The following is a 26,476-nucleotide window of genomic DNA, read 5'->3' on the forward strand; positions in this document are numbered from 1 at the left end:
TGCTAATTTTCTCCCTACTGTTACTCACACCTTCTTGTCAACTGTTTGAAATGGGCCATCCTGATTATCACTACAAAAGTTTTTTTTCTCCTGCTAATAGCCCACCTTATTCGATTAGTCTCGTTAGAGTTGGTATGGCAACACCCATTTTTTTCATGTTCTCTGAATATATCTATCTATATCTGCCTACTGTATTTTCCACTGCATGCATCTGATGAAGTGGGCTTTAGCCCACGAAAGCTTATGCTCAAATAAATGTGTTAGTCTCTAAGGTGCCACAAGGACTCCTTGTTCTTTTTGCTGACACAGACTAACATGGCTACCCCTCTGAAACCTCTCCCCTCCCAGTTCTCCAATTCATGCATGATGCAGAGCCGAAAGACACTCTCAGGATTCTGCTCCCACGGCCGGGCACAGTCGCGCGTGGTGGGCGCAGTTTTTCAAAACTCAGGTTCATTACAACATGTCTTGGATGGACGATGGCTGAGGAGAGACTGGCCTCGCCGGCTATTTTATCGCTGGAAAATGCCTTTGGCCAATCTTGGGATCTCTCGGACGCTGAGCGTCCGTTTGCGAGGGCAGAGGCGAGAAAAGCGCCCTTGGGAACTAAAGGATGAGGGTTTCCATTGGAATGCTCCCACCTGAAGTAACACTATTTAATACTGGCCCACCCAAGACTGGGGCACAGATCAATTTCCTCATGTTAGTACATTTCAGTTATTCTTAAACTAAAAACAGTTTCTATCAGCTTAGATAAAAATGAAGCCGAAGACGCTGCTCACCTGGGGCGCTGTTTAGTCTAGGGCCGGCCCTGCCCAGAGTGTGGGGCCCTTGTTTCCCTTAAACTTTTCTATTTTTCCCCTTATTTGTCTTACAGTTGGACTGAGAGGCAGCACAGCCTAGTGGGCAGAGCACTGGACTGCAGCCATGGGGTGTGTTCCCTGCTCTGCCACTGACTGGCCTGGGAGCTTGGGCAAAACCCTTTCCCCTCCCTGTGCCTCAGTTTCCCCTCTCACCCTGTGTCTAGTTAGACTGTGAGCTCTTTAGGGCAGGGACTGTCTGTCTCATGCTCTGTGTGTACAGCACCTAGCGTAGTGGGGCCTTTTAGTGCCACTCTGACAGACCATAATCTCACCCTCTGAGCTCTCCCAGCCCAGCCCAGCGACGGGGGGTGGTTATGGTTTAACAGGAGATGAAATGATTCACGGCACTTCAACTTTTCATGTGCTAGAAGCTGGTTTATTGTCACTGCTCAGTAGCTCCCAAGCAAAGCAAGCGCTAAGCCACAGGGGCGCTGGGTTAGAGGCAAATTGCACTTGAATTAAAAACCCCCTTTGGGGGACTCTGCGAACCACTCGACGGGTCCTTCCCAGGCCAGTGGGCGAGAAGCGGGAGGCTGCCCCCTGCTGGGGGGCGGAGGTGCTGCTCAGGCAGGCAGAAGCTGCAGGTGGGGTCAGTGATGGGCGCAGGGGCTGCCCCGAGGCTGCAGGGACTCAGGGTTTGAACCTGGGCCACCGGCTGATGACCCTGTAGAGGGCGTTCCCGGGGCAGCTGGTCGGGTTCACGTTGCGATGCCCCTTCAGGGTGTAGGTGCGGCTCAGGAAGCCCCTGTTGACGGCGCATTGGATCAGGCTCCTGGCGGCGTTCAGGGCAGCAGTGTTGGGGACTCCGTCTGCAGGACAGAGCAGCCCCCTGTTAATCTCACCCTGGGCCCTGGCGCCTCTCTGCTGCTCAGGGGACGTGACTGTGGCCTGAATAAATAACCCCCCTCTGCCCACGCTCTCGATTGGCCACGTCGATGTCACTCCCCCTCGCCCCATTGCGCTGGGTAATGCAACCTCCCGCCCGCTGCATTTCCTGGCCCCGTGCCCCAGCCTGGTGCCCCAGGCACGGGGAGCTCGACCATGGTGGAGCCCAGCGGGATGGTGCTGAGGCCAGCTGGGTTAGCCCCGGGGCAGATCTCTCGCTGAATCCCATCCCCCGCCTCCGAGCTCTGAGCTGTGAGGGGGCACCGGGTGCCCAGTACCCCCAGCTGCAGCCGCCCTGTGAGTGCCCAGCTCAGGCGCTCTCTGCCCGGTGAGGCCAGGGCCGTGCAACAGTGCGAGCTGTAACCAAAATGCATTTTATCCAGCCCCATAGACAGTTACAGCTGGAGGGATGCAGGCCCCACCTCCAGCCCGGGGGCTGCACTCTGCAGAGCCAGGCTCTGGGCAGGGTCTAGGGGTCACAAGCCACACCCGAGCTACCAGGGTGATGCGGGGACATGCAGGGCTCATGGGATCCTGGGTGGGACAAACAGAGGAGTGGGGGGCAGGGGCAGGGAGGGGATTTTCCCCGTGTCCGGCTGTGGGGACGTGGAAAAATTGTCCAGGGGGCAGAAAAGAGCCAAAAATGATCCCTGGGCTGGAGAAATGGCTGCCAGGGCAGGACGGGCAGAGCTCAGCCCACCCGGGAGGAAACACAGGACCTGCCGGGCGCGTCAGCCGCGCGGAGAAAGGCAGAAGAGGGGCCAGGGGCCGGGAGCTGAAGCCAGACACGTTCCCCTGGGCAATAAGGCCCAAATTTCAAACAGGGAGGGCAATTAGCCAGTGGAGCAAACGCCCCTGGGCCACCAGAGCCAGCCAGGGGATCCAGTGACGGGCCCAGTGATGCCGTATACAGGTGACCCCCCCCCCCACTCCTACTCGCTCTCCCCTCCCTGTACAGCCAAAGGTCATTACAGCTCCAGGGTCCTACGGGCTGCCCCTGCTCAGTTGCTTTCCCTGGCCCTAGATCCTTTCTGGGTCGCTGCTTTCCAGGCGCCAGGCCGTAGGTCTGGCCTGCGTTCCTTGGGCCCCATCCCTGCCCTTGTGCTTGGCTGGATGAAAACCCCACGTTGTTTGCTTGCAGCCAGCCAGGTCGCTCTGCAGCAGTGACCCGTCGTCATTTGTTACCAATTCCTACATCACCGGAGATGGTCCCTGGTGCAGCTGTGGGCGGGAGCAGAGCCGGCTCCAGGCACCAGCTTAACAAGCAGGTGCTTGGGGCGGCCAAGGGAGAGGGGCGGCACGTGCGGCAATTCGGGGGCGGCAGGTCCCTCGCTCCCTCTAGGAGCGAAGGACCTGCCGCCGAACTGCCGCCACCGATCGCGGCTTTTTTTTTTTTTGCTTGGGGCGGCAGAAATGCTGGAGCCGGCCCTGGGCGGGAGCCCTGCAGGAGAGATTCCCAGCTCCCCTCGGGGCCTAGCTGGGGAAATCCGTACAGACGGGACCCACGTACTGGTGAAGGTGCCAAGGAAACTGAATCCCAGCGACTTAGAGTTCCAGTTCTTGGCGTGGGCCCCCACGGTGCTCCAGCCTCTGCCCTCGTAGACGTTGCCGTCCTCGCCGATCAGGAAGCTGCAGGCAGAGCGCAGTGTGAGACCCGCACAGGCACGTTGGCCACAGCCTCCCCTCCCCATCGCTCCCGGCAGCTCCCCCAGGGTCGTCGCTGGCCCTGCCCGGGTTTGAACCTGGGACCCTCAGAGCTAGAAGCTCAATCCTCTGCCATGCAGCTAAAGACCCACTGAGGAAAGAGACTGGAATTGGGGGGGGGGGGGGGGGAAACCTGTATTGCACGTTTGGCCATTAGGTGGCGCTGTGTGTAACACCCCTCATGGAAGCAGCCCCGGGCCCCACCTGGACACAGCTGGGGGGCGAGCGAGGGCTGGAGCCGGCCCAGATGTGGGGCAGGAGAACAGCGCTGGGACCCGCTGGCTTGCGTGTAAATCCCAGCTGGGTTTCCATCCCCCGACGTCACCATCTCAAAACATTTCACGGAGCAAAATCTCCGGCCAGGTTTTCGTTGCGGGGCGTCAGGTCGGCGCCAGGGAAAGGCGTCGATAACGCCGGCACGGGGCAGTGTCACAGACGAGCAGGGCGCAGGCCACGCAGCATCTGTCGGCCAAGCTCCTGGCACGGCCCAGGGGCTCCCTGTGGCCCTCCATCCCCCCACCAGCTTTATGACTGTCCTGTCCCATCCCCCGTTCTTCAGGGACTCCCTCAGCCCCCACCCAATCTCCCCCTGCCAGGGGCTCTGTGGCCCCCGTCCCCCTCCAGGGCAGGCAGGGCTCGCAGTGCTGGGAGGGCTGGGGGTGCAAACACATCTCTGCACCGGCCATGTTTTCCACCTGCCCCCTTCCCCCAGTGACTCATGGGGGGGCAGGACGTGGGGGAGGGTCTGGAGCCACAGCCCAGCCTGGTCCCGTGTTCCAGCCCCCCTGGGTCCCGGCCTGGGGGAGGGGCAGGAGCACGTGCGGCAGCTGCTGGGGTGGGGCGAGGGATGGGACAGGGCACCAGCACTTGGGCAGGGCATGGCGGGGGGGGGGGGCACACGGGGTGCCAACTGCTGAGGAACTGCCTGAGAAACAGGGTCAGGAACTACTGGGTTGGCCCTTCCCAGCCTGGACCCGGTTCCCGCACTTCCAAGTCTCAGCACCTCCCCTGGCTCCCCATCATCCCTCAGCCCCCCCTTCACAGGGCGCTTCCCCCCCCCCATTTCACCCCTCCTGCCCCCCATGGCTGCCTGGGGGCAGTGGCCCCGAATATGCCCCTCAGCTCTGTAGAGGCCCCCACCCCACCCTGCCGCACTCACTTGTAGCCGATGTCGGGCCAGCGCTGGGTGTTCATGTGGTAGTTCTGGATGCCCCTGACCTGCTGGCTGCAGGAGGCCTGTGTGTAGCAGCGATTCCCTGCCGTGTGGTGGATGATGACGTAGTGCACCGGGGTCCTCAGCGGGACCCTGCCTCTCGGGGGCCGGGCCCCCCACTGGGAGCGGGAGATGATGCGGGGGCAGCCTGTGCCATGCGGGGGAGGGGAGAAAGGGCTGGGTTAATGTGGCTGCCCCCCACCTGCCCCAGCCCACGCAGCAGGATCGGGCCCAGGGCTGGTGCTCTGAGTGGGGCCGCGGCAATGGGGTGGGGGTGGGGCCAGCAAAGGCCGTGCACGGCGCAGGAGGGACGCGCAGCCCTGCGTTAAATGTGATGGGGCTGGGGAGAGGCCTGGCCGGGAGCCTGCTCGCCGTGAAGGAGCACCCGCCCCGGCAGCAAAGGGGCGAACGGGGAGCCAGGCCGGGCTGGAGGGAGGCCAAGCAAGGGCTGGGCTGGAGATGGCAGGTGGGGCTGGTGCTCTGAACTCACCCGGGCTGGGGAAGCTCCCGCCCAGGGTGTGCGGCTCAGAACCCGTCTGTCTCCTCTGTCCCCTCCTGTCATTTGTATTCCCCACTGCCTGGCTCCTCTGCCCTGCAGCCTTTCCGCTCTCTCTCCATCCGGGAGGCCCCTGATCCTTCTGGTCTCCCACTGCTGACCCCCCTGCCCCTCCTGCCAGGAACTTCAGAGTCGGGGTGACCAGGATGGAGTCCAGTGCCCCAGAAACTGGAAGGTCAGAACATCTGACCCTGAGAAAAGGTTCATTGGGCAAAATCAGCCTGTGGAACTCGCTGCCACTGGCTGTCACTGGGCCACGAGCAGGATCCAGCAACGGATCAGAGGTTTCTATGGAGAACGAGAACAGCCAGCGTCACAGTGGGTGGGACTGGATGGGCTCCCGCCCCAGGGCTTGGGGCCATTAACTGATGGGAACAGAAAGGAAATTGCCCTGTGGATGGGTTATTCCATCATGGGCCACTAGGGGGTGTCAATCACCTCCCTCTGGAGCATCTGGCACTGGCCACTGCTGGGGCCGAGACACCAGGGTAGATGGGCCCTGCTCTGATCCAGGGGGCGATTTCTAGGCTGCATCCTGCTAACGGGGCCTTGGTGGGAGCTGGGGACCAGCTAGTGTTGTTACTGCTCCCCCACCGCCACCTCTGCCCCTGCTCTCCCCCTCCCGAGCCCCCTTTCCCCTGCCCTCCCCACACAGCCTCAGCTCACTGCCCCTCTGCATGCTGGAGCTGGCACTTTCTGGCTCTTGGTTGCCCCAGGGCAGTTCGGATGGAGCTGGGCTGGCAGGGGACACGGCCTGGGCGGGAGGTGTGCGACACTCTGGGATCGGCTCCCCGTGGGCAGGGCCAGGGGCCTCGTCCCTTGGGCCGATGAACACTAGGGCTCTGGGAACGGGCGGCAGGGGACGACCCAGCCCTGCCTCATGGAGGGATGGGCTGGACTGAAGCCGAGGGGCATCTCTAGCTCTGCAGGGGCAAGCCCAGCCCCAGGCACCAGACCAGAGGGCGGGTTAGTTGGGCGCCTCCATCGTTAATTTCCCACAACTGCGTTTCCACCCCCTGGGTTCTGCGCTGCATCAGGGATTCCCAGCCCTGCCCCCCCCCACCGGCCCGGGGGATCCGAACTCACCGAGCGCCGCGGCGCAGAGCGCTGAGAGCAACACGACCCGCGTCAGCAGCAGCATCTTCCTCTCGCTCGGCCCTGTGGGGACACGTGACCGTCACAGCCGCCTGCCACCCCCAGGAGGGGGCGCTGCTGGGGCGGAGCCAAACACCCCCAGAGCCCCTGGGTAGCAGATCCCCCTGCGCTCAGGCTGCCCCGGACTCCCAGCCCAGCCTGTCGCCTGAGGGCAGAATCCCAGCCCTGCCCAGATCCCCCTCCCCCCGAGCTCCCCGGGTCCCCATGGCAGCCCCTTGAGCTGCAGGCTCGGCGCTGGCCCTGGCTGTACTAACACTGCCCAGCTGGGGCTGCGGGGAGAAGAGCCGGGCTGGGGGCAGAGGTGGTCCATGGAGACCGGCGCCCTGAGGGGTGCAGAGGGGGGCTGGCAGGTGCCCACCTGGATTCCTGCAGAGCCGGGAGCAGAGTGAGCTCCAGGCACCGGCACCTGCTGCTCTCTATAAGCACCTGCCAGGGGGACGGGGGACGGGGCCAGGTAGTTGGTCAATAAACCATCCTGCCGATGCTGTTTGGGAGCCCAGCCACCATGGAGCAAGGAGTGGGGGGATTTCCCCCCGGGGCTGCGGTTGGTTAAAATGAAGCCAGGCTCGTGCAGCAGGGCTCAGGGATCTGTAGCAGCACCAGGGCCGACAGACTGCGTCCGAGGGGGAGGGAGCGATTCTGGCCTGGCAGCGCGATCCCAGGGGCAGAACCTTCATCCCATCCTGGGCAAGGCTGGGCACAGAGCACAGCCCGGCCTGGAGAGCTGGGCAACGCCGCACCGGGGGGACAGCACGTCAGCCACCGTCCGTGCCACCATTTCCTGCTCCGACCGATCCAGAGACGCTGTGTGCCCCAGCTCCCGCTGCATTAAGGCAGGGCCTATAGGTCCCAACCTACATCAGTCCCGCATTGGGCCGGGCGCTGCCCAGACACACAGTGACCAAGGTCAGGGCCCCGTCGCGTCGGGCGCTGCCCAGACACACAGTGATCGAGATCAGGGCCCCGTCACACTGGGCGCTGCCCAGACACACAGTGACTGAGATCAGAGCCCCGTCGGGCCGGGTGCTGCCCAGACACACAGTGACCGAGATTTCTAGTTTTTTACATAAATCTCTAGTGCCTAGGACACTAGCGACAACTTTGCCAAGTACATGAACTGCACAGCAAACTTGTCAGCATTTGCTCTAACTCATGGCCTGACTTTGGTTCACAGCCTCTGGTTCAAGCCTCAAATCTTGCCCCAGGCCCAGTCCTCCAGGCTCTCTGTACTACCCCGGTCGCTGCAGACACACAGTGACCGAGATCGGGGCCAGGAAAGGGATCTGAGCCCACAGCTCCCACCTAGTGGTCAGGGGAGGGCATGACAGATGCTCTCTGTCCTGGTGCCCCCTGTTGGTAGCCGCTCCCACCCTGTGCTGTCTGTCCCCTCCTGTCTCGCCCTCTGGCTGGGTCACAGCCTGTGTCCAGCCCCTCCGGGGTATGTAAAGGGTCCAACAAATGCTAGTTCTGCTGCCTGGCAAAGGGCTTTGGGCATCGCCCGGCCAAAGCCCCAGAGTTGGGACTCTCTGGGATGGGGGATCTCCCTAGCCCTGAGTCACTAGCGTCAGGGACAGGCCGTGTGCCTCCAGCCCCGGCCGGGGAGCCCTGGGCCAACCTCTGCCCCGGGCTCCAGCAGGGCCCCAAGACTGGCAGCTGAGCCCTGCCCATGGAGAGCTCTGTGTCACCCACACACACACACCCTCCCGGGTCACTTCCCGCCGGTCTCCCCAAGCCAGAGGGAGAAGCAAAGACCGGAACAAACCCGAGGAGACGTCTCTGACCTGCAAATGCCCAGAGTCCTTCCCCTCAACAGCTCAGGTGGAGCATCAGCTGGGCCTGCCGCCGGCTCCCGATCCCAGCCCTGCTCACCTCCGCTGGCGCCTTTCAAGGGAGCTGCTCTCTGCTCTCTGCCAAGCTCCTCCTCCGGCCGGGCAGGGCCTGCAGGTGGGGCAGGGCAGAGCTGCCAGGAAGGGTGGCCCATCGCCTACATTGTATTTCTCAAACAAGGGGTGTTTCCTTAGCATCCCCGCCCCACCTCGCCTCCTGAGATTATCATCAACATCATCGACATGCAGGACTCACCTACCTTCGCCGGGCGACTTTCTTGCTGCTTTTCGCAGCACTCAGCAGCTCCCGGTCTTGTTGGACGGAGATGGAAAGATAAGGGACGTCCCTTATAATAAGGGACTGTTGGCAACCCTGCCACCAGGGCCCAGGGCAGTTCCGTGACCCCCACCCTCTCCGGGGGCTGTTTGTGCATCCATCACAGGGCCCCGTCACGCCAGGTGCTGTACAGACACACAGTGACCGAGATCAGGACCCCGTCACGCCAGGCGCTGCCCAGACACACAGTGACTGAGATCAGGGCCCCATCACGCCGGGCGCTGCCCAGACACACAGTGACCGAGATCAGGGCCCCATCGGGCCGGGCGCTGCCCAGAGACACAGTGACAGAGATCGGGGCCCTGTCACGCCAGGCGCTGCCCAGACACAGAGTGACCGAGATCGGGGCCCCGTCGCGCTGGGCACTGCCCAGACACACAGTAACAGAGATTGGGGCCCTGTCACGCCAGGCGCTGCCCAGACAGAGAGTGACCGAGATCAGGGCCCCATCGGGCCGTGCGCTGCGCAGACACACAGTGACCGAGATCAGGGCCCCCTCGGGCTGGGCGCTGCCCAGACACACAGTGACAGAGATCAGGGGCCCTGTCACGCCAGGCGCTGCCCAGACACACAGTGACCAAGATAACGGTCCTGTTGTGCCGGGCTCTGCAGACACAGTCACTCTACCCCATACACTTTTGTCCGGGTGTAACTGTGGGGTCGGTTTTGCCGACACAGTTATACCAGTACAACAGCAGTGTGTGTGCAGTGACACCAGGATAAAGGTGCCTGGTACCAGGGTTAGACCCGTCTACCCTCCTCTTCCGGGAATAGTTCTAGCCGAGTTGCAAGGGTATAATTGTACCCCCACTGGGGCTGTAATGTGTTAACTAGCCTGGTGCAGTTACACTCCTACAGCGTTTGTGTGTGGATGTGGCCGGCCAGTGGGGTGACCTTGGCCAAGTCCCTGCCCCACCCAGTGACTCAGTTTCCCCCTCTGAAGTGGAGATAACGACACGGCCTCCCCTGCACAGCGCAGTGAGATCGCTGGGGCACCAGACACAGTGCGGGGGGCTGTAGTCGCCCCAGGCTACGTGATGGCCGGAGCTCCATGTAGCTGAGCAAGGAACAATGATGGTGTCATCGCTCAGGGCAACTGCACTGGTCCTGCCCCTCCGTGGGCTGGCCAGGCACCCGCCCTGGGATCCTGGCAGAGCAGCCGGCATCTCTCATGGGCGGGGACCCACCTCGCTCTCCCTCCTGCCAGGTGCTCCAGGCTGCCCGGTTTCCTGCTTGCACTGTGATATCCCCAGCAAGTCAGACTGGGCGAGCCGGTCGCTTTCCCTCCCCCTCAGAGGCTACAAACCCCGTAAACCCCACAGCTCCGGCCCTGCCCAGCTCCCCCCAAGCAGCACCTGGGTGCTTACGGTGACAGCACTGCCGAGAACACGTGTCAAACCAATCAGTGAACCCACCCGCCTGCTGATGGGCTTACCAGGGATCCCTCCCTCAACTCCAGCCAGGGCTCTGGCCGGGGTGCAGCCCGTCAAACCCCACCCAGGGGCTTTTCAGTGCTTCCAAACTCAGCACAGCTTCTGCTGCGAACACGTCCCGCCGGGAATCTGTGAGTGCCACAGGCCGGTCCCTCGATCTGGGAACAGGTCATTCGCAGGCAGTGGCTCACTCCTCAGGGCGTCGCTTCGAAAGGTCGGGGCCGGTCGGTTGCTTTACAAGTGTCCTGTGAAGGTCCTGACCCCTCCCAGGGTTTGCTGGAGTCACTTCTCCCCCAGAGGAGTCACGGCCGATCCCCCCAGACTCCAGACCCATTCGCATTTGTAATACAATCAACTGCGAAAACACCGACACTTCGTCCAGCCAGCTTTGTGCCGGGTCTGGCAGGGAATCGCCGGCTCTGGCCCATCTCCCCCTACAGAACTGGGTGGAACCAGGTGCTGTCCGGCACCCATGGGGAGCCCACTGACTTAGTGCCTGGACAGGTTTCTCCCCGGCCTGGCGTTTCTGCCATGGCCTGTCACAATGTCATGTTTCGACATTGCGTTTAAGAAACATTCTGCCATCACGCCAGCACCCGGCCTTCACAAACCGCCCGGTCAGCCGGCAGTCTCCTGCCTCAGTTCTCTCTAGAGCCCCTGGGCCGAGCTCTCCCACGCCCCTCCTTACCCCGGGTGCCCCCAAACCTTTTCCTTCCAGCACCCGGTTCATTTTCTTAACTTCCTACACGTCTCGGCTGCCTTATTAATGCTGAGACTTGTCCTGCTCCATCACATCCTCCGGGTCCTACGTGCGCTCAGCAGGCTTTCCCGGCGCCCCCAGCTTCACCACAACCAATTGCTCCTGTGCTGGCCGATAAGCGCTTCCACCGTCCTCGTCCCGTTTCTGACAACCCCACTTCTGCACCGTCTCCTTGGCTCCTTCCCCTCGCCCGCCTTCCCCTTTCCTTGGGTGACCTGCTGCGCTCACCAGCTGCCCTTTGACTTCCCCATTTTGCTGCTTCTCTTTCTGAGCATTTTCTGTCATTTCCTTGAGCTTCGGATTAAAAGCCTCACACGCCCGATACTGAGCTGCCGTCCCGTTTCACGCTTTCCCCTCAACTTTCTGTTCCGCCTCAGAGACAAGCAACGCACACGTGTGATTCCACGGGCCGGCCTTACCCATTGCGGTCACAGAACCTTCACAAACAATCCAAGCGCTTCTTGATTATTTCTACCATTCTTAGCCCGCATTTTACTCTTGATGGAGTTTTCCCAAGTTAACATTTCGCTGGATCTATTCTTACATCTCTTCTTCAAACTTTCCCCCTCCTCTCAAGGCCCCTAGACCGTCCCAGCCAGAGTCTCTGCACACGGCTCGGTCTTTATTCCCGACACAGAGGTTGTGACCCTGCCCTGTGTGGTTCCAGCAGATTTATTACCAAGTCAGGTTCAGTCTTACTTCCTACTTAGAGAGACCTCAAGGACCCAAGCCCCGGCCAATATTTATTAGTTATTAGTACAGCGCCCAAAGAGAAAGGCATATCCATTACCAAGTCTGCGGGACCAAACCTTGCAGCCGTTGACATAAACGACAGACTGATCCCAGTGATGTCTTTTGCCACTGCTTGCCTACAGCTGCTTGGACTACTTATAGGTAACTTATTTCCAGCTTATCACTTCTTCTTTCCCAATGCAAATCTACAAATCCATCTGTGTCTGGTAAATTTCATAGACGTCTCAGCACACAATCACACATCTGCCATATAGGTATGAACTTTTACCATCACTATGTTATTTATACATTTCCGTTTCTTTGCGGTTAGTACATTTCTCGCACAGTCGCGTGGCAACGCAAATAACAGGGCGCTGGGCTACAAAATTTAGCAAACTGGCATTTATCACAGCCTGGGAGAGTTTAGCAGCATTCCCAAAGCATCTTGGGAGTTTGGGTCACCAGTAGGCCTGAGGTCTAGTAGGAATTTGGCCTACCAGTTAACAAATCTTTGTACTCGTATAACGGCATCCCCATGGGGGTGGGGAGTTGTTTGTAATGTTTTAACTAGACCAGTACAGTTAAAGTCCTCAGGCATTTGCATACAGACATGGCTGGCCGGTGGGGTGACCTTGGTTAAGTCACTTCCCCCCCCATGCGCGCCTCAGTTTCCCCATCTATAAAGTGGGAATAGTGATGCCAACTTCCTTTGTGAAGTGTGTTGAGATCTGCTGGTGCAAGGGGCTAGCTCAGGGCTAGGTGTTATAACTGGAGAGTAAGAGGGTCTGTCGCTGCCCCAGGGTAGCAGGTCGTGGGAGCTCCGCGGAGCGGAGAAACAGTGGTAGACATGGGCGGGGGAGGGCGCTGCGCTGTGCTCCTGTGGGGCTGGCTGGTGGCAGAAGGGGTACGTCTTCACTACCCGCCGATACGGCGGGTAGCAATCGATTTATCTGGGATCGATATATCGCATCTTGTTAAGACGCGATATATCGATCCCTGAACGCACTCACCGTCGACTCCGGAACTCCACCAGAGCGAGCGGCGGTAGCGCAGTCGACGGGGGAGCCGCGGTCGTTGATCCCGCGCCGTGTGGACCCCAGGTAATTCGATCCAAGATACTTCGACTTCAGCTACGCTATTTGCGTAGCTGAAGTTGCATATCTTGGATCGACCCCCCCCCTCCAGTGTAGACCAGCCAAGGGGAGGTCTCTCCAGAATCCAGCAACACACCCAACAGCCACTTGCCCTGATGCCTGCCCCTGTTGCCATCACCCCAGCACCTCTCGTGTGTCGGGGGAGGGGAGGGGATTTCTGCCTGGGCTGCCCCCACGCGCTGGTGCAGTGGCAAATGCAAGCAGTGCAAGATAATCGTGAGATGGTGCCCCAAGGCAAATCCAAGGCAGCCTCCACACTGGGGTGCTCACTCTGAGCCAGGGGTGGTGGGTTTTGTGATATGGTGATGTATCCAGGTAGGGGCTTCCTATCCCCCTCCCAGGGCTGGGATAGAATCCAGGAGTCCTGGCTCCCAGCCCCCACCACTACCCTCCCTTCACCTCCCCTCCCAGGGCTGAGGATAGAACCCAGGAGTCCCAGCTCTCGTCTCTAACCACTAGACCAATTTATTTCACACAGGCCCCATCACAGCTCTCCCCAGGTGCTGACGCTGCCCCTCCTGGCCGTGGCTGGAGCCCCGCAGTGACCCAGCGGTGAAAGTCCAAGCTGCAGATCCGCAGTTGGAGGAATCTGCTGCAGTGGAGTTGATGGAGCGAGGCTGATTTGGGCCAGCTGAGGATCGGGGCCTGACACACTGCGATGGCAGTACGTCTACTCAGCGAGTCTCAGGGTCAACTGGGGCTAAAACAGCGAGGCCGGCATTTGGGCTGGGGCTGGAGCTGGGGCTGTAAAACCCAGCAAGGGGGCAGGTCTCAGAGCGCGGCACAGCCTGAGCCCGAATGTCTACACTGCTACTGTGAGCCCCGCCAGCTACAGGCAGTTGATTGGGGCCCTGAGACTTGCAGCTGTGGGGTTTGGGTTTTGTTTTTTTTTCTGTGTAGACGTATTCTTAGTTCTAATTCCCTGTTGTAACCGTGCCTTAGTGGATCACAACTGAGGATGCCAAATTCAGGACGAACTGCTGAGAAATAGGGCAAACACAACCCCAAACTGGTGGTTATTCTTTTATAAGATAGACCAAACCAGCTGTGACGTTATGAGTGTAAAATAATATTTCATTGAAAGATGACAGGGCCAGAAAGAGTTTATTAACTCAGACTGACCTGACCCATGGGTGAATTGTAGAAACTGGTTAGGAAGTTTGTTAGAGATCTCAAGGGTAGATGTTTGCTCAGGTCTTGTGATGTAAGCAAACAAGTCTTGTCTATTGCTGTAACTTTAATTCGAAGATCAAAAAGGAATATTAACATTTATGATGTCAAGTATCAGAGAGGTAGCCGTGTTAGTCTGAATCTGTAAAAAGCAACAGAGGGTCCTGTGGCACCTTTAAGACCAACAGAAGTATTGGGAGCATAAGCTTTCGTGGGTAAGAACCTCACTTCTTCAGATGCAAGAAGTGAGGATCTTACCCACGAAAGCTTATGCTCCCAATACTTCTGTTAGTCTTAAAGGTGCCACAGGACCCTCTGTAACATTTATGATGATACTTGAGTGACATAGTATTATTGTCTCTATGTCTCTTTGAAGGTCGTGGTAACCTGTATCTGAACAGTTTAATGGATAGATTAACCTGTGCTAATTGCCAGGATGTTTGAGAGAAGGAGAACTAAGCCTATTGTTTTCTCAGGCCGAAAGGCTGCTGGAAATGTATAAGAACCCTGGGACAAAATCATACTTCATCTCACATCTGCTTTGGGTTTCAAGAGGGGGAAACCTTAAGCCACAAGGATTGAGATCCCCAGTCATTGACTGGAGCCACCCTGAATATAGACATTGGACTATAACCTATGGACTATTTCTAAAAGGACTTTTGGCAACTAGAAGCTCACCTCTGCTATGTGCCTGAACCTCAAGAATTGAATTTAAGTCTGTCTGTATATTGATCTTTTAACCAACACTCTCTCTCTTTTCTTTTTTAATAAATTTTAGCTTAGTTAATAAGAATTGACTATAGTGTGTATTTTGGGTAAGATCTAAGTTATAATTGAACCTGGGTGTGTGGCTGATCCTTTGGGATTGGAAGAACCTTTTCTTTTATATGATGAGATAAGATTTTCAGTAATCATCATCATATCTGACAGGTGTGTCTGGACGGAGGCCTGAGGCTGGGCACTTTAAGGAACTGCGTTGTTTGGACTTCTGAGTAACCAGTGAGGTACTATAGAAGCTGTTTTGTGCTGGTTGGTAAATCGAAATCCTGGAATATCCACCAGCATTTGGGGTTTGTCTGCCCCGTTTTGTTTGCAGTTCGCCCTGATTGAGTGACCTCAGCTGGCTCCCACGGGCCGCATCGTCACACCAGCCACAAAAGTAAACTCCTCTTTCACCACACTGGCTAACAAGAGAACATAAAGGCAGTTTATAAAGGCAACAAGATGGAGGTTGGAGTCACCTGGGCAAGTCACATGTCCATGCATTTCGCCTAGTCACAACAGGAAATGTCATTAAGTGTAGATAGGTGTCTCCCATGGTCTATTGGGAGGTAAATGTTCTTTTGATGAGCTACTTAATTTGAATGGTCCTTCCAAGATGTGCTGGGCGTTACCCCGTGGGCGTTACCCCAGGAGCCAACATTTTAATTCCGAGTATAGAGCCAATACTTACAACTTCAACTGGGTCAGACTGACTTTCCCAAGCTTTACTAGCCAATAATGTATCACTCACGACTGTCCCCCTTCCTTCCTCAGTTAGGGCTTTAACCTGATCACCAACTTAAATTTGCGCTAGAGAAACATCTTCCTGAACCTTATCTAATGCCAGATTCACTTCTGAGATACCAGACAGACACTCAGAACTGTTTTCCTCATCTGCACTGCTTCTTTGCACAGACAAACAGCTATTTTCCACATACAAACATTTGGAGAAACCCTCCAAAACTTGCCCCTAGTAGACACAGGTTCAGGACTATTTCTTTCCTGTGACTGGTTTATGTCATCAACTTGACTGAACAAAGCTTTAATGTCATCCCCAATCAAAAGGTCCGTAGGCAATAACTTCCTTACACCAGCTATAACTTCATGTTTAACACCATTCCATTCAAGATGGATTCTGGCCAAAGGCACATTTACAGCAAACTCATCGAGGATTACAATATCTGGTAAATAATCTTCCTCTTTGACAAGATCTGCTTTAACAAGAGTGATGTTAGAAGCTGTAATTTGCCCTAAGCAGCTTTTACCATTGACTTTTACATTCTCTGCACAAGTTATGGGGTCACCTTCACCTGAGCTCACAGTAAAAGCATCTACATAAAAGGTGGCAGTGTTGGGGTAAATTTGGTTACACACAGACAACTGCTTAGAGTCAAACAACCTACCAACGTTGTTACAAACTGGATAGATTCTATCCCCAGCTCTGTTGTTGAGAGGAGCTGGCTTTCCAGGATGATACAAGTATCAGGGGGTAGCTGTGTTAGTCTGTATCTACAAAAACAACAAGGAGTCTGGTGGCACCTTAAAGACTAACAGATTTATTTGGGCGTAAGCTTTCGCGGGTAAAAACCTCACTTCTTCAGATGCATGGCTATGCAGGAATAAGCTGCAGGTTCAAATCAAGTCTCTGGAATATCCCCAGCTGGGATGGGTCATTCAGTCCTTTGTTCAGAGCTTCAGTTTGTAGCAAGGGTCCTCCAGAGGTTAGAAGCAGGATTGAAGACAAGATGGAGGGGTTTCCAGGGCCGTTTATAGCTTTTGCCATGTGGAGGGCAACCCATTGTTCTTACTGTGGAAAATTACAGCAACAAGATGGAGTTTGGAGTCACCGGGGCAAGTCCCATGTCCATGCATTTTGCCTAGTCACAACAGGAAATCTCAAATCAAATCAAAAGTGTAGATAGGCGTCTCCCACGGTCTATTGGCAGGTAAATGTTCTTTTGATGAGCCACTTAATTTGAATAGTCTTTCCAAGATGTGCTGGGCGTTACCCCGTGGGCGTTACCCCAGGAGCCAACATTTTAATTCCAAGTATAGAACCAATACTTATAACTTCAAATACAAAAATGATACAGCCGTACAGATAGCATAATCATAACCAGCCAATCATAGCCTTTTCATAGACACCTCACTCGACAACCTTTGTACAAGATTTGCTGCAAATATATAACAGTGGTTGCAACAATGATCGATATGGTCATATTTTAATCAGATAACGTCCCACCTGTCTCCTCCCATCCCGCACCCCAGAGCGCTTTACAAAGTATTGGTATGAAAAACCAGGCGGAAAGATTCCCGGCTCATCGATTATTTTTTTTGTGCAAAGCAGTTTCAGTTTTTTCAGTTCCTTAAAATGCAGCACTTAAGCTCAGGCACCAATCAACTGTGAACCTCACTACGGGCAGATTGCATTAGCATAAGAAAAAGCCAAGCCGGGGGAGGAGAAGGGGGGGGACTTTCCCACTGCTCAGCCCTGTCCCCTGGCAGCCCCTAGGTGTGTGGATACCATGGGAATTTGGAATCAAAATACTTTTGAGGATTGGGCCCAGAATCTTGATCCCGTTGCTGCTGCCTGAGCAATTGGGGAACAATGGACAGGAGCGGCGCCAGGGTTTTTGGCGCCCTAGGCGGGGGTCCTTCTGCGCTCCCGGTTGTCGTCGGCAATTCTGCGGCGGGGGGGTCCTTCCGTGCTCCCGGTCTTCGGGGCACTTCGGCGGCGGGTCCCGGAGCGAGTGATGGACCCGCCGCAGAATTGCCGCCGAAGACCCGGAGCGCGGAAGGACCCCCCACCGCCGAATTGCCGCCCCCCCAAATCCTGGAGCCTAAATGGAAGTGCCGGCCCTGACAATGGAACGAGCTAGATCAGTGGTTCTCTGACTTTCCAGGCTCCTGATTTGGCTCGTGTACCCCAAGTTTCACCTCACTTACAAACGACTTGCTCTCAAACTTGCTTACAAGGCGATGGAGCGACAGCCACGGTTAGGTTTTTCTCCACACTGAGTCTCTTCCTGCTCCTTGGCTTGCTGGCAGTCAGAGCCAAAAAAAGAGACTTCACATAGATATGTTGACCCAAAAGGTAACAGACCCTCCAAAGCCTGGTTCCCAAGGTCAGTGTCCTCCCTCTGGGCTCAGGGCCGGCGTTAGGGGGGGCAAGCAGGGGACCCTGTGAAGCTAAGTTGCTCGGGCTCCGGCTTCAGCCCTGCGCAGCGGGGCTGGGGCTTCGGCTTTCTGCCCCGGGCCACAGTGAGTCTAACGTCGGCCCCATTAAAACGAACTCTGGACCCACTTTGGGGTCACAGCCCACCGTTTGAGAACCGCTGAATATAGTGCATAGAGCAGCATGAATGTCATTGTCTGTACGATCAGCAGGGCCGGTGTGACGGATTGGATCACAGAAACCCCCTTGGGAGCTGCCACCTGATGTGCCAAGACTACCCCTGCTCCTGTTTTCCCTGCCAGCTCAGGACTCCAGCACCCTGTCTTGCTGAATTAGACACTCCAGTCTGCTCCAACACAGACCCAGGGTCTGAATCACTTGCCCCAAAGCTGCAAGTTTACCTGAAAACAGCTCACAGAAGTGTGCTTGTCTGTAGCACTCAGATGCTCAACTCCAAATGGGGTCTAAACCCAGATAAATCCGTTTTACCCTGCATAAAGCTTATGCAGGGCAAACTCATAAATTGTTCGCCCTCTATAACACTGATAGAGAGATATGCACAGTTGTTTGCTCCCCCAGGTATTAATACATACTCTGAGTAAATTACTAAATACAAAGTGATTTTATTAAATACAGACAGTAGGATTTAAGTGGTTCCAAGTAGTAACAGACAGAACAAAGTAAGTCACCAAGTAAAATAAAATAAAATGCGCAAATCTATGCCTAATCAAACTGAATACAGATAATCTCACCCTCAGAGATGCTTCAGTAAGTTTTTCTCAGACTGGACACCTTCCAGGCCTGGGCACAATTCTTTCCCCGGTACAGCTCTTGTTCCAGCTCAGGTGATAGCTAGGGGATTCTTCATGATGGCTCCTCTCTCCCCTCTGTTGTCTTCCACCCCTTTATATATCTTTTGCATAAGGCGGGAACCCTTTGTCCCTCTGGGTTTCCACCCCCCTCACTGGAAAAGCACCAGGTTAAAGATGGATTCCAGTTCAGGTGACATGATCACATGTCACTGCAAGACTTCATTACTCACTTGCCAGCACACACATATACAGGAAGACTCACAGGTAAACACAACCATCTGCAGACAATGGGAGTCATCAAGATTCCAAACCATCATTAATGGCCCACACTTTCCATAATTACAATAGGCCCTCAGAGTTATATTTCATATTTCTAGTTTTAGATACAAGAGTGGTACATTTATACAAATTGGATGATCACACTCAGTAGATTATAAGCTTTGTAATGATACCTTACAAGAGACCTTTTGCATGAAGCATATCCCAGTTATGTTATATTCACTTATTACCATATTTTTCTAAAACTATCCCAGTTACATTATATTCACTTATTATCATGTTTTTATAAAACCATATAGACTGCACAACGTCAGAGCCGGCTCTGGCTTTTTTGCCGCCCTAGGCAAAAAAGCCTCCCGCCGCCCCCGGCCCCCTGACGGGGAGCATGGCAGGGGAGGGCAGCTAGCCCGGCCGTGGCCCCGCTCTTCCCGGCTCGCCGGAGTGCCGCGGGGAGGGCGGCGAGCCCAGCTGGGGCCCCGCTCTCCCCGACCGGCCGGAGCGCCGGGGGAGGGCGGCCCCGCTCTCTCCGGCTGGCTGGAGCGCCAGGAGGGGGGCGGGGAGCCCGGCCGCGGCCCCGCTCTCCCCGGCCGGCCGGAGCGCTGGGGGAGGGCGGCCCCGCTCTCCCCGGCCAGCCGGAGAGCCGGGAGGAGGGCGGAGAGCCCGGCCGCGGCCCCGATCTCCCCGGCCGGCCGGAGCGCCGCCCCTCTCCAGGTTCCGCCCCAAGCACGTGCTTGGTAGGCTGGTGCCTGGAGCCGGCCCTGACGATCAGTCATCGTCTGTATGAAATTTGGGTTTGCACTGACTTCGCTAGTGCTGTTTATGGGGCCTGTTGTAAAACTAGGCAAATATCTCAATGAGCTGACGTGCCCTCCGCCGCCCCCCCCCCCCCGGAAACATGTACCCTGGCTGAGCGAGAACCACGGCGTGAGATGACGCGGCTGGTGTGTGGGGAGAGGGGGCATCTGAGTCTTCCAGGCTTGTAATTTGGTAATATATGAGGTTAAAGAAAAAAACTGATCAGCCCAAACCTTGAGGTTTTACCAGCTTGCCCTGCACCTCACATAACCGTCACCGTGGCAGGATGCCGGGAATTCAGGGGGGACGAGGGCGGGGTGAGGAATGTCACTGCAGCGGTGGCAAGGGGCAACTGCTTAAGACCAAGGCAGGTTCTTGCATCTGGGCTCATGTAGCTGTAGTAACAACAGGGATGGCTGTTTGGGGCCATGAGAACCTGGGAGGAGAGAGGGGTCCAGTGGTCAGAGCAGGGATGCTGGCAGCCGGGTCGCCTGGGTTCTTTTCTCCGCTGTGGGTGGGGCGTGGCTAGAGCAGGCAGGGGGCTGAGGGTCAGGACTCCTGGGTTCTATTTCTGCATCTCGGGAAAAGAGTATATCTAAACATTCAGGCGGAAGCCTGTACTAGCTAGGACCTCGCTGCTGTGAGCCTCCTCGGAACAGTGCCTTGGCCGTTGTGGACACAACGTGACAATTGCTCCAGTGACTCCCTGCATTGCTTGCTCCCGACAGGCAGAAGGTTCCCCCAGCCACAGGCCAGCCTCCCAGCCTCCCCTCAGCTGCAGGGACACCTGCCTGCTGTCCTACTGACACTGCCCTGAAGGGAGTAAGGAGGCCACTGGGGAGGTGGCAAGTGAGTTTCTTTTGCCGGCGGATTGTGCCCCTGGCGGAGCGAGTTCCCGAGCAGCAGGGGGGTTTCGGGAGGGATGGAAAGATGGCAGCGCCCGTGGCTGTCTCCCCGGGGGTAGAAGCTGCAGCCAGGGCTGCTGGGACAGTTTGCACAGTGGGGGGTGCTGCGAGCCATTGAGGCAAACCCTGGCAATCATGAAAACCACTGCAAGCCCCGGGGGGCCTCAGCAGCACCCCCAGTTCCAGCCCCTGTGGCGGCAGCCAGCTTCCACCAGCAGCTGCAGACGGTCGGTTCCGCCTGTCCTGGGGCTCCAGCCGGCTGCTCTGTAGCGTCTGTCCGCGCTGCGGGGATGGGGGTGCCCCGTATGCCGCCCCCCCCCCCACAGGCGCAGCCGGCGCTGAAGGAGTTAACGAGTCTGGTTCCCAAGCGGAGGGGGGGGGGGGGCGCCGCCGCTGGCAACGCACGAGCCGCAGCAGCCAGCGGGACGCTCGGAACCTGCCCGGGGCTACTCAGCCGGCGGGACCCGCCTGCCCCAGCCCCGGGAGCAGCCGCCCAGGTACGAAGCCGCGGGGAGAGTCTCCGGCGCTTTCCCAGCCCCGGGGTTCCGGGACTCTTGGGGGGGGTGATTGACAGCTGTCAATCAGCATCGGCCCGGCTCCGGGCAGGGTTCTGAAGGGGGGTCGAGCTGGGACGATCCGGGGCAGAGACTGGGGGGATCCGCGCCCCACGGGAGCCGGGCTCCGCCCTCCTGTGGGGCTGGTCAGTGCATTGTCAGATGCGGGGGAGATGCTTGGCTTCGTCTGTCCTGAAACCCAGAGCGTCTCGGAGAAACCTGCCCTGGCTAGAAAACTGGATGTGGAGCTGGGCGCCCGGACGCCTGGGTTCTATCCCAGCTCAGGGAGGGGGATCGAGAGGTTACTGCAGATGGGGGCTGGGAGCCAGGACTCCTGGGTTCTCTCCCCAGTTCGGGGAGGGCTGTGAGGTCTAGCGTTTGACCAGGGTCTGGGAGTTCGCATGTCTGGGTTTTAGTCTTGACTCTGTGCCTCCGTTTCCCTCTCTGCCAATGGGATCCTGAGATTCTCTTGCCCGGGCGGGGAGTTTAACTCGCTAACACTTGCAGCCGGGTTGTGCTCCTCGGCCATGGGGCACTGGCAGGAGGTGGGGGGTGGGCACCGTGCGGCGGGACAGCAGATAACAGGTGGTATCTGCCAGCTCTATCAAAACCCGGGGCTTTAGCAAACGGGGGCGTGTTCTGTGGGTGAAGGGCAGGGTTAGGGGCAGAGGAGGGGAGTGGGGCTGATTCAGCCCTGGGCCCACAGCCCCCGCCAGGTGCTGGCACCGGCTGGGCTCCAATCTGGGCCGACTCTCGCTGGGGCGGGGGGAGATCCCGTCCTTGGGCAGGAGCTATTTGCCTCTGGAGCTGCCAGGCTGGGCTCCCTCCCATATGCACCCCTCTACCATCCATCCAGCCCCCTGCGATCCATCCATCCCATATGCACCCCTCTACCATCCATCCCATCTTCTATCTATCTATCCATGCATCCATCCATCACCATACACATCTATCTATCTAATCTATCTATTTATCTATCTATCTATCTATCTATCTATCTATCTAACTATCTATCCTGTCTGTGCGTTTTTACTGCCCTCACCCCACTGAATTTCTCCCATCCCCCTTGTCCTGTTCCCACCCCTCCCCGGCCCCGGCTCTCTCCTCGCTGTTACACCCGGCGGTTGAGGTTTGGCCGGTTGAGCCTGACCCTGGCCTGGGTGACAGAGCAACTGCAGCCGAGCCGGGGTGACTCTGGGTTGAGACGGGTCCGGGGCTCGGGGCAGGGGCTGGCCCCAGGGGCTTTGCTGCTAACGCAGTCGGTTCCATAGGCTCTCGTTTCCCTGGGCTCCCTCATTCCCACCCGGCAGGATGTGAGGGGCGATGCTTCCCCCCTTTCCATGCAGCCAGAGCGGGGGCTGTGATCTCGGGGGGCTCTAGGAGTCCCTGGTTAACACCCCCCAACTGGCCAGAGAGTGGGGGGATTTCTCCAGCTCTGGGGGGTGTGTGTGTGTGGAGACACCCCCATGTGGAGCCGGAGACTCACCCCCACCTGCTGCTTTGTCTTTTGAAAACACGAGTTAGAGGGAAAACTGCGCCCAGGCAGAGACTGCGCGGCTGATTGAGTCGTGCTCCGGGCCGGCTAGATGGCTGTATGGGGACCAGGGAGCCAGGACGCCTGGGTTCTATGCCCAGCTCTGGGAGGGGAGCGGGGTCCGGTGGTTAGCGCAGAGGGGCTGGCAGCCAGCCTAGACCCACTTGTTTGTCAAGCTGGTTGAACAACAGTCACACTCCTGCCTCCCTGGGGCTTTGGGAGGCTTCCTCCGTCAGTCTGTAGCACTCCCAGGTCCTTAGATGAAAGATGCTTTAAAACCCCAGCCCCACCCCTCCTCCCCCCGGGAGAGGCTGGCACTGGAGTAGCCAGGAGCTCCCGCCACAGCCAGCTCCTGCACCACTCCCCACAGCGCCCCCTGCTGGGAGAGGCTGGCACTGGAGTAGCCAGGAGCTCCCGCCACAGCCAGCTCCTGCACCACTCCCCACAGCGCCCCCTGCTGGGAGAGGCTGGCACTGGAGTAGCCAGAAGCTCCTCCCACAGCCAGTGCTCCTCAGAGCCCCCTACTGGGAGAGGCTGGGACTGGTGTAGCAGGGAGCTCCCCCCACAGCCAGTGCTCCCGCCCTGCTCCCCACAGTGCCCCCTGCTGGGAGAATCCCCCACCCATGGGTGACTGTGAACCCTCTCTCCCAGGGTGACCCCATGGAGCCCAATGTCAGCAGCCCCCGGCCGGGGAACACCAGCCACCCCAAGGATCTCTTCGCCGGCCTGGAGCTGCTGCTGCACTTCAAGCCGCTATTCATCCCCCTCTACTGCCTCCTGGTGGCCGTGGCCTGCCTGGGCAACGCCTTCCTGGTGGGCTGCATCGCTGCCAACAAGAAGCTGCACAATGCCACCAACTTCTTCCTGGGCAACCTGTCGCTGGGCGACCTGCTGATGTGCCTGACCTGCGTGCCCCTGACGGCCTCCTATGCCTTCGAGGGGCGGGGCTGGCTCTTCGGGCGCGCCATGTGCCACGCCGTGGCCCTGCTGCAGGCTGCCACCGTCTACGTCTCAGTGCTCTCGCTGGCGGCCATCGCCGTGGACCGCTACGTGGTGGTGGCCTACCCCGTGCGGCGGCGCATCGCCCTGCGCTACTGCGGCCTGGTGGTGGCCACCATCTGGGCCCTGGCCCTGGCCCTGGCCGCCCCGCCCGCCTGGCACACCAGTTACGTGGATCTGCGGCCCATCGGACATGACTTGATCATCTGCGAGGAGTTCTGGAGGCAGATGGAGAGGCAGAGGCTGGCCTACTCCTGCGCCATGCTCCTCCTCTCCTACGTGGTGCCCCTCCTGGCCGTCACCGTCTCCTACTGCTCCATCTCGGCCCACCTTCGCCGGAGGAGCCTGCCTGGCTCGGCCAACCTCAGCCAGGCCCGGTGGGACAAGAAGAAGCGCAAGACCTTCCTGTTGCTGGTGGTTTCTGTCCTGGTCTTTGCCCTGTGCTGGCTGCCCTTGCAGGTCCTCAACCTCCTCCGGGACCTGGACCCCGATTTCACCCTCCTGGGCAAACGCTACATCAACCTGGCCCAGGTCTCCTGCCACCTGGTCGCCATGAGCTCGGCCTGCTACAACCCCTTCATCTATGCCTCGCTGCACCGCAAGTGCCGAGCCCACCTGCGCGGCTACGTCCGGCACAGGCAGCGGCACAACGGGCAGTGCGCCCGCGCCAACACCTGCCTCAGCCTCCTGCCCGACGCCCCGGGACTGGGACAGGGCGATCGAGCTGCCGGGGACAACGCGGTCTAGGGAAGGGCCCTGCAACCCCTCCCACTGGGAGCAGGGTCCGGCTGCCGTGCCTTGGGTGCGCCCTAGGGCTTAGGGCATGGGGACGGGGATGCACCGCGGGCATTAGGGATCGGGGAGGGGGAACCAGAGAAGAAAGGAGCGGGTGGTGCATTGGGGTGGGAATCAGGACTCTTGGGTTGTGTGCTGCTTTGGGAGGGGAGAGGGGTCTAGTCGGTTGGAGCAGGGGGATGCTGGGAGCCAGGACTCCTGGGTTCTATTTTTAGCTCTGCCACTGATACCTTGTCTGACCTCAAGCCCTAACTGCGTTCTGCCCGTGCCTCAGTTTCTCTCTCTGTTTAATGGGACTACAGACCCCGACCTACTTCCGATCACACTTGCATCTGCTGTGTGAGCGCTGCACGATTGTTTGTCACTTTAATGCCATTATCCAAATCCCGCCGTCACCCCAGCCCGTCACCTCCTCTCCCCTGCCTTTTGGGAGGCAGCCGCTCCTCAACAGACATCGTCATCCACAGTACGGACCCACCAACTCAAAGCGGCACCAGACCCTGCCAGAACAACAAATGAAAAACCTGCCGCCATATCTCCACCGCTGCAGTGATCAGCGCCCCCCACAACACACCGTTCAAGGTCCATGGGTCCTGCACAGCATGTGGTGTAACCTCAGTCAGTGCACTAAACACCCCCATCACAACCACGTGGGTGGAGCCAGACAGTCCCTGCGCTCACAAATGAGCTCTCACAGGAAAATGACAAAAGACAACCCCCCCCCCCCGTCCCCTGTGGGCGAACACTTTCCACAAAGCGATCGCTCCATAACTGACCTCTCCTTCCTCCTCCTCAATGGAAACCTGCCCAACACTTTCAAACGAGGAGCCCGGGAGTTTAAATTCCTAACTAGTGTGATGTTGCACCCCATAATGCTTTACAGAAATATGCTTATGAGCGTAAATATGACATAACTGGCATATAGCAACAGAGGGTCCTGTGGCACCTTTAAGACTAACAGAAGTATTGGGAGCATAAGCTTTCGTGGGTAAGAACCTCACTTCTTCAGATGCAAGTAATGGAAATCTCCAGAGGCAGGTATAAATCAGTGTGGAGATAACGAGGTTAGTTCAATCAGGGAGGGTGAGGTGCTCTGCTAGCAGTAGAGGTGTGAACACCAAGGGAGGAGAAACTGCTTCTGTAGTTGGATAGCCATTTCTCACTGAAGGACTGTCTGGATATGTGGACTCCCTACTCAGACCCTACGCCACCAGCACTCCCAGCTATCTCCGTGACACCACAGATTTCCTGAGAAAACTACAATGCATTGGTGACCTCCCAGAAAACACCATCCTAGCCACCATGGATGTAGAGGCTCTCTACACAAACATCCCACACACAGATGGAATACAAGCTGTCAGGAACAGTATCCCTGATGATGACACAGCACAACTTATTGCCGAGCTCTGTGACTTTATCCTCACGCACAATTATTTCAAATTTGGTGACAATATATACCTCCAGACCAGTGGCACCGCTATGGGCACCCGCATGGCCCCACAATATGCCAACATCTTTATGGCTGACCTGGAACAACGCTTCCTCAGCTCTCGTCCACTCACGCCCCTTCTCTACCTACGCTACATTGATGACATCTTCATCATCTGGACCCATGGGAAGGAGACCCTGGAAGAATTCCACCATGATTTCAACAGCTTCCACCCCACCATCAACCTCAGCCTGGACCAATCTACACGGGAGGTCCACTTCCTGGACACCACAGTACAAATAAGCAATGGCCACGTTAACACCACCCTATACCGAAAACCCACCGACCGCTATGCCTACCTTCATGCCTCCAGCTTCCACCCCGGACACACCACACGATCCATCGTTTACAGCCAAGCACTGAGGTACAACCGCATCTGCTCCAACCCCTCAGACAGAGACCAACACCTACAAGATCTTCACCAAGCATTCTCAAAACTACGATACCCACACAAGGAAATAAAGGAACAAATCAACAGAGCCAGACGTGTACCCAGAAGCCTCCTGCTACAAGACAGGCCCAAAAAAGAAACCAACAGAACTCCACTGGCCATCACCTACAGCCCTCAGCTTAAACCTCTCCAACGCAT

At 57.6% G+C, this 26,476-nt stretch overlaps 2 protein-coding genes across 2 annotated transcripts; one reads left to right on the forward strand and one right to left on the reverse strand.

Moving 5' to 3' along the window:
* Positions 1-1,493: 1,493 nt before the first annotated feature.
* Positions 1,494-6,362, reverse strand: LOC135893302 (peptidoglycan-recognition protein SC2-like). Its single transcript, XM_065421100.1, has 4 exons — positions 6,308-6,362; positions 4,612-4,813; positions 3,259-3,377; positions 1,494-1,672 (listed from the first exon to the last, which is right to left on the reverse strand). The coding sequence occupies exons 1-4, from the start codon at positions 6,360-6,362 to the stop codon at positions 1,494-1,496; spliced, it is 555 nt and encodes a 184-aa protein (XP_065277172.1).
* A 16,902-nt stretch (positions 6,363-23,264) lies between these two features.
* On the forward strand, positions 23,265-24,350 carry LOC135893303 (prolactin-releasing peptide receptor-like). Its single transcript, XM_065421101.1, has one exon. The coding sequence runs from the start codon at positions 23,265-23,267 to the stop codon at positions 24,348-24,350; it is 1,086 nt and encodes a 361-aa protein (XP_065277173.1).
* Positions 24,351-26,476: the final 2,126 nt, after the last annotated feature.

This window comes from Emys orbicularis, chromosome 21, assembly GCF_028017835.1.
Source record: "Emys orbicularis isolate rEmyOrb1 chromosome 21, rEmyOrb1.hap1, whole genome shotgun sequence".
NCBI lineage: Eukaryota > Metazoa > Chordata > Testudines > Emydidae > Emys > Emys orbicularis.